The 14,156-nt window shown below is 35.5% G+C and overlaps 1 protein-coding gene across 1 annotated transcript in view; it reads right to left on the bottom strand.

Moving 5' to 3' along the window:
* The window catches only part of LOC148127788 (protein eyes shut homolog), an 89,893-nt gene that overhangs the window by 45,305 nt on the left and 30,432 nt on the right, over positions 1 to 14,156 (bottom strand). Inside the window, exons 6-7 of the mRNA XM_087920868.1 lie at positions 11,651 to 11,848; positions 2,593 to 2,714 (exon numbers count right to left, since the gene is read on the bottom strand). Coding sequence (XP_087776994.1) covers positions 2,593 to 2,714; positions 11,651 to 11,848 — 320 coding nt within the window. The remainder of the gene's footprint in view (positions 1 to 2,592; positions 2,715 to 11,650; positions 11,849 to 14,156) is intronic.

Raw genomic sequence — 14,156 nt, 5'->3', positions numbered from 1 at the left:
TCTCTCTCTCTCTCTCTCTCTCTCTCTGCCTCTCTCTCTCTCTCTCTCTCTCTCTCTCTGTGCATATGTGTGTGACTTAATTATATTTACAGAAGAGTTTGTGGTGGTTTTTTCCCCCTTTTACTTGTCTTTCTGGGCAACAATGCTCCAGTGGGGATTTTATTGATTTTGCTAACTATGTCACAGTCCATTTAAAACAAAATGACATATGGTTTTGACAGGGGAAAATGATTAATTGCTTTCAAAAGAGAACAGATAGACTTGAGTGATGGTGACAAAACAACAACAAAACCCTCTTAGGAGATAGGAAGAAAATATAAAATATGATGCTGTAAATGGGAGTGAATTCTGCTTTTTATGACAGTTGTAGAAGGAAGCAATTCTTCAGTCATCTTTGTGTACACATGGATTCTCATGAGAACATTTCTCCCCAGACAAGGAATAGATAACATCAGGATGCACCTTTCTCTGATACATGAAAGTGCTAGTCAGATCTGCTTTTAGGAAAAGTTTTCATAACCAAATTTTACTTTGTACCTTGTACCTTGTATGTATTACTTATGGATAGGTTTGCACATTGGGAATTGTACAGCAGTAACAATGTGGGAGAAGCAATGGAAATACATCATGGATAAAAAGAGATCTTTTTTTCTGGATAATAACTGAATCTACTGGCCAATGAAGATATAATAAAAGCATCTTTCTCTATTTTCCCCTGCAGGATCAATCTAAAATTCTTATAATAGCAATGGAATTGTTGCACCTGAGAAGTCTGACAGTCTCTTTTCACGCATACCTTTTCTAAAGTTAAAAATCATCACTGTTTCCACACTACAAAGCATCCCATACATAACAAGGGAAACTAAAAAAAAATGTCTTTACAAAAATAAGTTTTTTGGATCCATTAAACTACCATATTCTAGAAAGTGTTCACAGTTAAATTTTTCTCCCTGCTTCCTCTCCCTTTTGGTATTTTCAGAATCACCTTAGTTTTGCTCATTACCATACATCAGCTTTTAAAAAAAGGATGAAAAACAGTACATTTGCTAGAAATTTTCACTGGATCCAAATACCCAGAGGGTCTCTCTACCATCCCCTCTTTTTATTAGTTTTAGTTACTACCACAGTTATGCTTGAATTAAATATTTAAAACTGTCCTTTTAATAGGGGGAGTCCAGAAACATAGCATCTCTTGTTAAGAGATCTCTTTAAAGCCTCTTTTTAATTTAATTTTTAGCTATCTGTTTTGCTTTTACTTCATCCATTTTGTTTTATTTCCCATCTTTTTTTATTCTTTTTCTGCTGGAGACCTGTATTTTTATTTTTTACATTTTTTTAAAAAAATGTATTTTTATCATTTTTGCTGTGAGGAAAAGGAAGAAGAGGTAAGGCTCATGTTCTTAGACTTTACTCAACCCTACTAAACAGCTCAAAATTAATAGATTCCTAAAATCTTGTGGTAAGTACATACTTGTTGTAAGTAACCAAATGTTTCCTACTTTCCCTGATAGCCTCTCAAAATAGATATGGCACCCTAGAATGGGATCTCCAAATGATGAATGCTCTCAATTTTTAGATCTTTCTATCCTTTTAAAATTTATGCCATATTTTGAGGATCTACTATGGTATTTCCTGGTTTAGTTTTAAAGAGATATCAAGGCTTGTTTGCTGTTCACATTTGCTCCTCAGTTATGGCTATCCAGTTATGGATAAAAGGAAGCTAGACAAGCAAGGATTAAAGGTAAATTAGATATTATCAATATGTTTAACTAGCTATTCTAAGAGTCTCATTCATGTGAGATGGGCAGCTATACAAATATGATAGATAAAGAAATAAATATTCATTTTCTCAAATCTGAGATATTATCCATATGAGTTGGACTTTAAATGCCATAATTATCAGCCCAGTTGACAATTGGAAATTACAGAAGTAATTTTAGAACATCAGACTGGGTAAGATTCCTGCAACTTGACCCAAAGTTTGGTGGAAACTTCCTGTGGATAAAAGCAAATAATATTGCAATCACAGATCTGCAATCTACTATGACAAATATGCATGAGATGCAGTCAACTTTTTTGGTCTAGTGAAATTCTCAAAGGCTTTAATAAACAGGAGTAAAAACCAGCTATAAAGTATAGTTGCCAGATTATCACTGTCATATACATATTATTTATGTCACACACACACACACACACACACACACACACACACACACACATTCATTGAATTAATTCTATTCAAAAAATGTCCTATAGATATTCATCTATAGGGCTTAGAGTAACAGTAAAAATAAACATAATCATCACACCTTCTGTTTGCATTTATTTTGTGGAAGTTTTCCCCTGCTTTAATATTTTTTAAAGTTGTTTTATCATTTTAGAATTGTAAGCTGCTCAGAGTCATTTGGTTGAATTGGACAGCTATAGAAATTAAATAAATAAATGCAAAAGAGTTTATTCCTATTGTGTTGAAACATACATAGATAGGCACATTGTCATAGTTGTCTTCACTGCATGTATATATAGAAAAAGATGCAAAGGCCACCATTATAATCCACTTTTCAAAACAGCAAATTTGAAATATATACTAACCAGATGAAGATCCATGCAAGTCGAATTGTGTTTGCATTCATTAATGATGCAGTCATCAATGTCTTGGTTACACATTTGTCCAGCATACCCAGGGTTGCAAAAGCAGTAGAAGCCATCAATAACTGCAACAATTATTTTTAAAACATTAGCCTTGTTTGTACAAAGGAACATTAACACTGGCACAATAAAAATATCTAAATATGTCAATAACAGAAATGAGAATTATCTTAAAAATGCACATTCAATTTAAAATGCAAATCAGAAAAGAGCCCAATCTAGTAAGATGCTGTCTTCTGTAAGCCATAATTAAAATGAAAATGAGACGTCAAATCCACTGCCAGGATTCCCTATGAGTAGCATCTACATTAAGTATTCATTTATCTATTGGTCTGATTCAGGTGAGAACACCTATCCTTTTTTTTCTCTATACAGATTGCAGCCATTAGAAGGTGCAGCAATTTGGAAATCCTTGAGAAATTCAATCTCTGTGATCTGATTCACTGATCTAATTCATATCTTCCAAGCTAATGTACAGATCATGACCTTATCCTTCAGATTTCACACTTTCCAATTTTGCAATGCAGTACTCAGTTCAAAACATACAAAAATGCATGTCAGAGAGGCATAAGTGTAGAAAAGATGTTTAGACGTGCATTTTGTAAGACCATGTGTTCAAAAACACATATCGAAAGTATCGTTTTCCCATGGATTCATTTAAGAAACAAATGAGTGTATAGAAGTGAGGGATTGTGTTTGTGAAAGAACACATTCATACTCATAACTGTGCACTTATGCTATTCCAAATCCATCCCTTTCTTTCTCTCATATAAGTGAACAACTTTTAATTCTATTGAGAAGAATTGGCAATAATAGCAATTATGTCCACCCTCAACAGAGACAACATGGAAGAGAGAGTACACAGATATTCTCTATCACCACAGAGTGTGGGGTAAGGAAATTTGCTTGCCAATAAATAAACATTTTATATGAAGTAGGAATGAGCACATACTATACTGGACCAGTGTTTCATAGGTATTTACCTGTGAATGTATCTCTATTATGATTTTTAAGTATAAATTATTCAGTTAGATACATGTTCTAAATATGCCTTGACACTTTTTTGTAGCTGAAAACCCAAATGTTCTGGTCAATGTTTTAGTATAGGTCAAATTCAGTTTAATATTGAAATGGGCAAAGTTGAACTCCTCTGATCAACCTTGTATATGTATATGACTGCATTTGTCATTTAAACATTATAGGTTCTTATGCAGTTTGAAGATAGTGGGATAGCACTGCAGCTGCACAAACTGCAGCTGCAAAGTTCATTTTTCCATGAAGATTTTATCTTCTACAGCCATCCAACCATCTCTAAACTAAAGAAAAGTAATGAGGACAGGCTTTGCATGATTTCAATGATGGTCATGAAGCTATATAGCTGGTAGGGAGACAGCCAAAGTCAATCTTGTGCAGTGATATAAGATGAAAGTCCTCATAAATATCTCTTTTAATGATTTTTTTTTGTTATTGTAAAAGTCCACTCCTGTCTTCTCTTGCTTCTGTGTTTTTCCCAAATGGGAAAAAAAAGGATGTTTTGCATCTGTTATTTTCAAAAATGCCGTAATTAGAAAAAGAAGCATTTACTTTTCTGAGGGGTTCATTTTTCAGATTGTATCTCTATATTTAAAAAAGAGTGTTGAAGAGCTGAAGTTTGACAGACTTGATCAGCTTCTTTCATGTGCAACCATGTCTCATTCTCACCCTCCTAAGCTACCAATCAGTCCTTCCTACTTCTCATTATTAGTGATATAATGAGAAGAGGATCTTTGGAGACTTACATCTATACAAGAGGCTTGGTGACAGCAACAACTGCAGTTCTTGCTGGAATGAATTTATTATAGCCTCACACAGGTCCCCGAGTTCGTCGTTATTTCTAAGATTTATCATATAATTTATGCTGCCATTCAGTCTTTGCACATTTAACTGCTATTATTTTCATTAAATGCTCTGAGCCCTTTGTTCCAGTGATAAACTCCCTCTGTGTGTCTCTGTGTGTGTCTGTGTAAAAATCCTGGAACAGATACTTGGATTTTTCTGAATTCATTGATTTAATGTACATGATTATAAACAGAACACGCACACTCTTTTAAGTTGAAAATCAAAATTATTAATTTTAACAGTGCTTCCAATCTTAAGCACAGAAAATTCCAGGAGGTGACACTGAATATTTTGGTTTAAAAAAAATTCAACTTCTTTGAAAACTAATGCAAGAGTATGTTTGTATAGGTAAAAGGCAATCTATATACGGTAGTTTCAAAACACCCATGGAGGACTGCAGATATACTCAGTCCTTCCACAACTAAAAGTTTCAGATATCATGATCTTTAGTTGGATGAAATAGTGCTTCATAAGATAACTAAGGTACCTCAAATGGCATCTAAATTCCAGGATCCATAACACAGAGGGAATGACATTTGGGGAAGTTGCTGAGGTCATGTTATACTCATTTTGAACATTGCATGAGAGTTTTCCAGCCAGTCTCACAATCCTTGCTCCATCCCCCTCCCAGCATTAAGGAATTGACTTATCATGAGATTCGGTGGTGCAGTGGCTAAAGTGCAGTACTGCAGGCTACTTCTGCTGACTGCCAGCTGCCTGTATTTTGGCAGTTCGAATCTCATCAAGTTCAAGGTTGACTCAGGCATCCATCCTTCTGAGGACTGTATTTCTCTGGTGTCAATCAAATACATTAGTCACTATACCTTAGTCCTTGCCCATCCTATTTCAGTTTTCAAACTGCTTCCTACTTTGAAACTGAGCATAGATCAGCACCTCCTCAACCACTAGAGAAGAGGTAGAGCGGTCCCAATCTAGCTGTCAGAAGATCATGTGATCCTATTTTATAATTGTCTCTCACAGTTTCCTACAACTCAGTGGAAAACCAGCAAGAATTCTAAATTTTCTGAGATGAGAACAGAAATGGACAATATTGTGGTAAAAAAAAATAGATTAAATAAAATAAATTATTAAACTAAAACAAGGTCAACATAATTATGCCATGTGGAAAGAAAAGGGGGAGACATCATGGTCAAAAGATGACACAAAAGATTGTCAGGATATAGCAAAGAGGCAGAAAGATGAAGAAGATTGAAAAGGCTACATGTCTCCAGAATGACTAGGAATGGTATACAATGAGAAGAAAAGATGGAGGAGAAAAGGCAAAATGAATTCAAGAATATCTGGCAAATAACATTCACCTGTAAAGTCAGGGAATCAATTATTAACCAATCCATTATCCTCCACTTAGAGACAAACAACCTACTTTCTAATAAACAATTTGGTTTCAGAAAAAAATTATCCTGTAATCTGCAACTCTTACACTGCAAAAACATATGGACTACACAACTCGATCAGGGAAAAACAATAGATGCAATCTACATAGACTTCTGTAAAGCTTTTGATTCAGTGGTACACAACAAACTACTCCTAAAACTAAAATCTTATGGTATCTCTGGACACCTGCATAACTGGATAGAAGCATCCGAGTCAAACAGACAACAAATGGTCAAAATTGGGAGCGTCCTATCAAATTCTGTACCTGTCAATAGTGGTGTTCCCCAAGGCAGTGTTCTAGGACCAACTCTCTTCATACTCTACATAAATGACCTCTGTGATCATATCAAGAGCAACTGCATTCTCTTCGCTGATGATGTAAAGCTGTTCAATACCACAGACAATACTGCTACCTTTCAAAAAGATCTTGACTATGTATCAGAATAGTCAAACAAATGGCAACTTCAACTCTCAACAAATAAATTTTCTGTCTTACATATTGGCAAAAAAAATCAGAAAATAAAATACAAGCTGAATAGTCAAGCTCTGTAAAGGACCTTGGAATACTCATCTCTAATGATCTAAGTGCTAGAGCCCACTGTAACTACATAGCCAAAAAAGGCATTAAGAGTTGTTAATCTAATCCTGTGTAGCTTTTTCTCCAGTAATATCACACTACTAATTAGAACATACAAAACATTTGCTAGACCAATACTTGAATACAGCTCATCATATCTGATATTAATACAGTTGAGAAAGTCCAGAAAAAATTCACAAGAAGAGTCCTCCACTCCTCTACTTGTTGTAGAATACCTTATGCCACCAGACTTGAAATTTTAGACCTAGATAACCTAGAACTATGCTGCCTTCAGTCTGATCTAAGTATAGTATATAAAATCATACATTGCAATGTTCTACTTGTCAATGAATACTTCAGCTTCAACCATAACAACACAAGAGCAAACAATAGATACAAACTCAAGGTTAATCGCACCAACCTTGATTGCAGGAAATACCACTTCAGCAACAGAGTGGTCAATGTCTGGAATACTTTACCTGACTCTGTGGTTTCTTCCCCAAACCCCCAAAACTTTAACCTTAGACTGTCTACTACTGACCTCACCCCTTTCCTAAGAGGTCTGTAGGGGGCGTGCATAAGCGCACCAACGTGCCTACCGTCCCTGTCCTACTGTTTCTTTTATTTTTCTTATATGTACCCATTTCATGTATTCATAACTATGTACATACTTATACCTATTATCTTGATTGACAAATAAAAATAAATAAATAAAAAATAAAAATAAAATAAAACCATAAGAGTTCGTTCAACAACAAAACCTCAACAAAGAAAGAGCGAAGCAAGATTCACAATTTTAAGTGTAATATTTCTGGTGATGTTGGTTCCATGGCCAAAGTCTGCCCTTACTTTTTTTTCTTTCTATTCCCTGGAGAAACCACAAATTTCTGCAAATAAATAGATCAGAATAGGCAGTGTGATGAAATGTATAGCTGGAGAAGAAGTGAGAGGAGAGATATCTCAATACTCATATTGCAGCTTCCCAGGGAGGAGGCAACACATTCCAAAGAGAGGCCCAAAATAAGAAATTGCAATTTCTTAACTGAAAGAAAGGAAAAGGTTCAGAAATCAGAGTAGCCCTAGTCTAGAATCTCCAAGGGCACATACATTAGATTATAGGGTTATAGTTTTAGTCTGATGAGATTCTATCTATTAGGTGTAAGCTAATAAAAAATTGGACTTGATTGGATTTCACTGTATCATCTTTGGATTTAGGCCTGACAGACTACTTGCAGCCTCTACCTATTGAGCTCATCAATTTATATAGCCATGATGAACCTATTAAAAATGAATTCAGGAATAACATCAGACAATATAACTGCCCTTTCCAAATGACATCCTTTTGTGCCAAAGAAATAATTTCAATCAGAAACAGATCAAATCCTTCTGCAATTATTCAAGGACAAATCCATCATTACATTGGACATTTAATGCTCCAACCATCAAGCCAAATTTATTCAAATTCATTTCATGGGTCCTCAAGACAATGTAGAATTGAGAACTGGTATACTCTACAAAGATGGAATTCAACATGTGATTGCTCAATAATTGGAGAAACTTCTATGGCAATGAAACTTGTACACTTTGTCTCTTTGACGTGCAAAAGAACAAATTTTAGACATGTCAGACACTTTTATTGTCATTGATTTTGAGATAGCATTTGAACATGATAAAAGACTTAAGGCACAAATTAGCAATAAAGACAAAATCACCAAAACTGAACCAACATCATTGCACATTTTGTTGAAAGCAAATAGGGAGTTGGTTTGCAAATAATTTCAGAATCCTATCACTCCTATGAAAACTTTTAATACATTTTAATACGTAATTTTCTTTCCTTTTGGAGTTGAGGCTGGCATCATCAAATAATAAACAACAAAAAACGAATGGCAAAACATTACTATAAATATTGCATAATGAACCATGGGAATCATCTTAATAACCTTCTAAGAGGAGAATGTCTATTATTCCAACAATACATGGTTGACATTGCTGCCAAAATTGAAAGCGAGAGGCTGAGTTACATCCAAATGAATCAAGCAACCTTAATATCAACAACATATAAAGGCCTGATCGATGTATTGAATGATGATGATTTAAGAAATATCAAAAGGTACATCATCCTCTCTTCAACATTTATTGGTGGACTAAGATATGCGATAAAACAATGTCAAGATGTCATGATATACATATAGAATTATGTCAATGCTTCATTTATCATTACAATGACATGCAATCCAAACTGGCCAGATATATGACAGCAGCCAAATGATCAGCTAAATTTAATCACAAGAATGTTCAACTTGAAGAGAAAGTTGTTTATCAAGTATCTCACTGGAATACATGATCTCTTTGGTAAGTGTATTGCTTATTGTCTAAGTGTGAAATACCAAAAATGAGTTCTGCATTTTCACTATCTGCTGTAGCTTAGTGAAGGATCCAAGCCAATACCAGGAGATTATGATACCATAGCACATAAACTGAAATATCAGACCCAAATGAAGACCCCAGAAGAGCCAAGATGGCACAGTGGTTAGAATGTAGTACTGGGGGTTACTTCTGCTGATTGCTGGCTGCAGTTTGGCAGTTCAATTCTCACTGGCTGAAAGTTGACTTAGCTTTCCATCTTTCCGAGGTGGGTAAAATGAGGACCCAGATTATTGAGGCAATATGCTGACTCTGTAAATCGCTTAGACATGGCTGTACTGTGAAGCAGTATGTCAATCTAAGTCCTATTGCTATTCAGAGCTGCACACATGAATATTAAAACACATTATCCATGGTTCATATTGCAGCAGAAACTTGGCATATAGAGAAAAACTGTACATGCAGTAAATGGTACCCAAAGCCATTCAATGAGCATACAGGTTTGGCAATGAATCATATCCTATCTATAGGAGATATTTTTCAGAAATGAGAGGATTTAAAGGACATCAAGCAGGATGACAGGGTTGAACTAATTTCTCAGTGGGTGGTACCTACAGAGTCAATTATTGAAGGTGCTCAGGTCATCTCAATGTAGAAATATGCTCATCCATCAAAATCATGATCAAAATATGCCATGAAAGGAAGTGAGTAGGCAATTTTTGCAGTGAACAGAGAAGATGAAATGACACAGTACTTGACAGATAGTTGAAACTGTTGCACGATTGTTTATGAGAGGGACTGAGCTATTTTTTGCCTTCAAGTGCACGTTCCACAACAGCATTAAGTATTATTTTGAGATAATACTGATCTGCAACCAAATAATTATGTGGCAAGAATCACTTTAACAGAATTGATTCATCTGTGCAATTGCAGTTCATTTGCAAAAACACTGTTCTAGGTGGATATTCCAAGATTCTACACTTGTACTAATAATAAGAGGTGGGAAAGAAGGAAAATTGGGAACAGAGTGCAGGAATTGTCTGTAATTTTTGAAGCCAATGTTCTGGACTGAATGTATATATTTGGAAAGGAAGAACATAAACCAGATGGGATCCTTATAAAAACCAACAAAGGAGAATTCCAGGGTCTAAAATACACACCAACATCAAAATAATTCACTATATATAAGAACAATGCCAGAAAACTAAATGAGAATATAAATAAGGTTGGAAATTTCAAATAGTTTTTTAAAATTCTCCAGCAAATTTATGGAGCAGGAAAAAAAGTGTGAAATTTTTCCCTGAATTTCTTGAAGGCCTCCAACCAATTTTCAAGAAAGAGATTCTTCCTTAATGGTGACAATAACATCAATATATGTATATAAACTTCCCTTCTCATCCTGTGGGTAGTCTGTGTCTTCTTCAATCTCAGGTCCTCCTCTAAGCCTGGGTTAGGCTGTTGATTTGACATTAACCCGTCTACCAAGCACTGAGAATGAAAGAACTGCATCAACCATGACCCTGAAAGTAGCATTTAAAATAAACAAACAGGCACCCCACTACGCAGCAACAAAATTATAACCCATCAGCTTACAAGAAATCAGACCATATCTCAGTAATAACAGCCAGCCCTCAAACTATCAAATAAGCCAAAACCAGACCATGACTCAGAAGCATCCAGGTAAACAACTCAAATCATAATCTGCATCACACAGACAGTACTTAACTATAGCCCAGCAACAACAGTCAACCAAACAGTCCGAAATCAGACCATGGCTCAGAAATATCCCAACAAACAACATTCAAACAAACAACTAATTTGCATCTCATAAAAAGACATTTAATGACCTGTGTTCTGACAGACGAGCACAACTGAAAACACACTGACGATGTCTCCTCAAATGGTGATGAAACAGTTGCAATCAAGCTCGGAGCTCAAACCAACAGCCTAACTATCAACCGGAGCTACTAATATTCAAACACATTTCAAGAAGCTTGGCTGTTTAAGGGTTCTGCGCGGGATCTTGGCTGTTCTTTATATTGCATTTTTCTTGACAGAGAGCTCTGATGTCATTCCTGGATTCTGTGGGAGCTATTTTCCCAACTTAGGAGTCCCAGCCCTAAGTGCTCCTACCATCACTGGGGCTACTTTGGCCTTTACTTTGCACATCCGCTCCACTTCCTCCTTTATTCTGCCATGACATAAGCTTAGCATATATGTCAAATATTTATCTTAATACTTAAGGCTTTCAGAATGCAGCTATTGAATTTGAGTAAGATATGGAGGAAGATAGGTAAAGATAGATATATGATGAAAACCTGTCAAGTGAATTAATAAATGGGGTTGCATTATCCGTTGTCATTTTGTTTAGTTGGAATGGGGATTTGCATTCTGGATATTAAGCAGTTGTACCAATTGATTATTGAAATGAATGATCGGTGAAAAATTAAATGTTTGCTTTTCTCTTGTCTACATGAATGGATGTTTCACATATTTGTTTTTTATCCTATGGTTTGAATATGAGGCCTCATGGGTAGACAATGAATTAAAGTTATCAAAGATGCAGGTCAAACCCAAGTCAGATCAACATCTGTAATACAGTGCAAACAGGGCCCCATTGTTCTAGCACCTCATTTTAGCAAACCGCTTTTTCTTCCAGTAAGCTGATGAATTGGACCCAGAATATGCAACTCTGGTTGTTTGAACGCTGACATCTCTAAAAATGACTTAAATCTGCTAGCATTTTTCTTCTGCAAGAAACACATTACCAATAGGCAGACTCACCATCATAGCAATAACCATGCACACAAGGGTTGGAACTGCATTCATTGATGTTGATCTCACAGCGTGGTCCTGCAAAACCTTTTATGCACTGGCACTGAAATCCAAGAGGAAAGGCAGTTAAATCTAGCTCTTGTAGACACATAGCTCCATTTTCACAGGGATTACCACCTTCACAGGGTTTGAATTCACAGTTGGAACCTGGAAATAAAAGGAACAAAAAAAAAGACCACGTATAAATTATGTAACTGTTTAGCTAAAGCACCACGAAGGCCAAAAAATGTGTTCTAATTCTGTAAAACCTTTGGCGGGGGGAGGAGTTTGCTATGCATGCATGGGTATAAGCTGGCATTTCTCTAATTTTCAACCTCAGAATTAAAACATGGTCATGATTCCTTGTCCAAAGAAATGTGCAATTTCATAATGAAAATCTACAATCCACGATCAAACAGTATTTTTATTATATATATATTGCTTTCTGTGATTTATTTAGCCATCATACCAAACTATGGGAGTAAAAAAAAAGTCAAAACACTTCTTGTGGATAAATAAAACAAGTCCACACAAAAAGACAACACATTTCCTCATGAATTCTGTTACTATTTAGCAAAATAATTATAATAGGAAAAAATATTACCATTCACATTCTGGATATTTATTCTATAATATCATTATATTTGGGTCCAGTAAGGTTTTCTTCTTATTCTGATTTTTCATCATTTTTAAGGCTGTATCTATACTACAAACTTAATATGTTTCAATACAATTGTATGTTTCCCCCATGTCCCCTTAGTGCCATTTGTTAGGTGCTTTTGTAATCCAGGAATAGAGTTTTCAGCATTTGTTAGAGTGAAATATCTGATGGGCTATAAACTTATACCCATACCGGATAAAACATCTCTTTGATACAACTGGATTTTTTTCCTGGATATGATACCATTGTGCTGCATAAGATCAATATCCTAAAAAACAGCCTTGAGATTTTTATAAGTATGTCTATTTTTTCAGTGTTTTATGAAATTTCCATTCTCCTATAAGATGTACAGTTGTTCATTGTAAAGAACATGGATATTTGTGTAAGAAAACTATTATCTGTTAATGAGATGAGGGACTAATAGCTTAGCCCATTCAAAGTGGCAGATGGATTACGCTATCTTCTAAAAGCCTTTAGGAAATCAGAATACTATACAACCAGAGGTGGGATTCTACCAGTTCGCACCTATTTGCTAGAACCAGTTGTTAACATTCTAAGCAGTTTGGAGAACTGGTTGTTAGAAGAAATTACTGGCCTAATCCTGTAAGGAAGGCAGAAAGGAAACATTCTGGTGTTGCTAACAGAAACGGCCTCTCCGTTAACCCTTATTACATTCTTGGCAGGACTAGACTCTCTGTCTCAGGAACATCTCTGGAATTTTTTCCCGCTCCTTTGCTGGTACTTTGCTTGTGTGGAGTGACCATTCAAAGTTACAATGGCACTGAAAAAAGTGACTTATGACCATTTTTCACACTTACGACTGTTGCAGCATCCCCACAGTCATGAGAGGCCAGGCGAGGAGATGCGTGCCTTGATGTGAATGATATTGAGTTGGCCACACCCAGCCAATAACATGACCACCAAGCCATGTCCATCCAGTCACATGACCACCAAGCCACGCTCACCACCTAAGCCACACCCACAGAACCGGTTGTTTAAAAATTTGAATCCCATCCCTGTATATAACATGAGACCTTGAAGTTGACATGATTATAATAAAACTATTGCAAAAGTAAAGAAAACATAAAAAGACAGGTATAACATGTCAGACTATAGCAGTTGGTTTCTTTTTTTTAAGCACTGACCTTATGGAAAAATTGGAATATTTCTATTTTTCTTTACAGATAGGAGTATCACTTTATTTCTTCCAAACAATCCAGATATAAATTGTATCATTTAAGTGAGAAGATGTGGAATAAGTTCCATTAATCTATATAACCGTCTCCTTAGAATTCACTGCAATATATTAACTTGCTATTAACATTGCCTATATTAGACATGTTTCTTTCACTTGATCAAAGCTTGCACAGGGTGTTTTTTTTTTTTTTTTACTATTTCTCATTTCATGACTTTGACTGATTACTCAGTAATCCTTAATCTTTTTATAATTTGAGGAAACATGCCCTGTTTAGAAAATATTCTGAAAAGCTAACTGACTATCCAGTTGGTAGGGATGGCAGAGGCATATTTAGATAGTAGAACTGTCACTGATAATATGAGTATTGTTTTCAGAGATCCTATCTATGATATCCACCTGCTGATGTAGGCCAGGCACTATCACTTGACTTCAAGGGAAACTTGATGATTTATCTACTACACAAGCTTTTTATCATGTTTTCTCTTCTCTTGAAGTAGAGAATCCACACTCCCTAATTCCCTACATGAGCAGGCATAAATCTAATACTTCTATCTTTTTTTTCATACTCCAATATAACACAGGACTGTGAGGTAATAATCACAAGTTGACTTTATAAC

Source organism: Pseudonaja textilis, chromosome 1, assembly GCF_049901715.1.
Source record: "Pseudonaja textilis isolate UNSWEBS1 chromosome 1, rPseTex1.2, whole genome shotgun sequence".
Classification (NCBI taxonomy): Eukaryota; Metazoa; Chordata; class Lepidosauria; order Squamata; family Elapidae; genus Pseudonaja; species Pseudonaja textilis.
The sequence above is the reverse complement of the archived record's forward strand: the minus strand, read 5'-3'. Positions and strand labels throughout refer to the sequence as shown.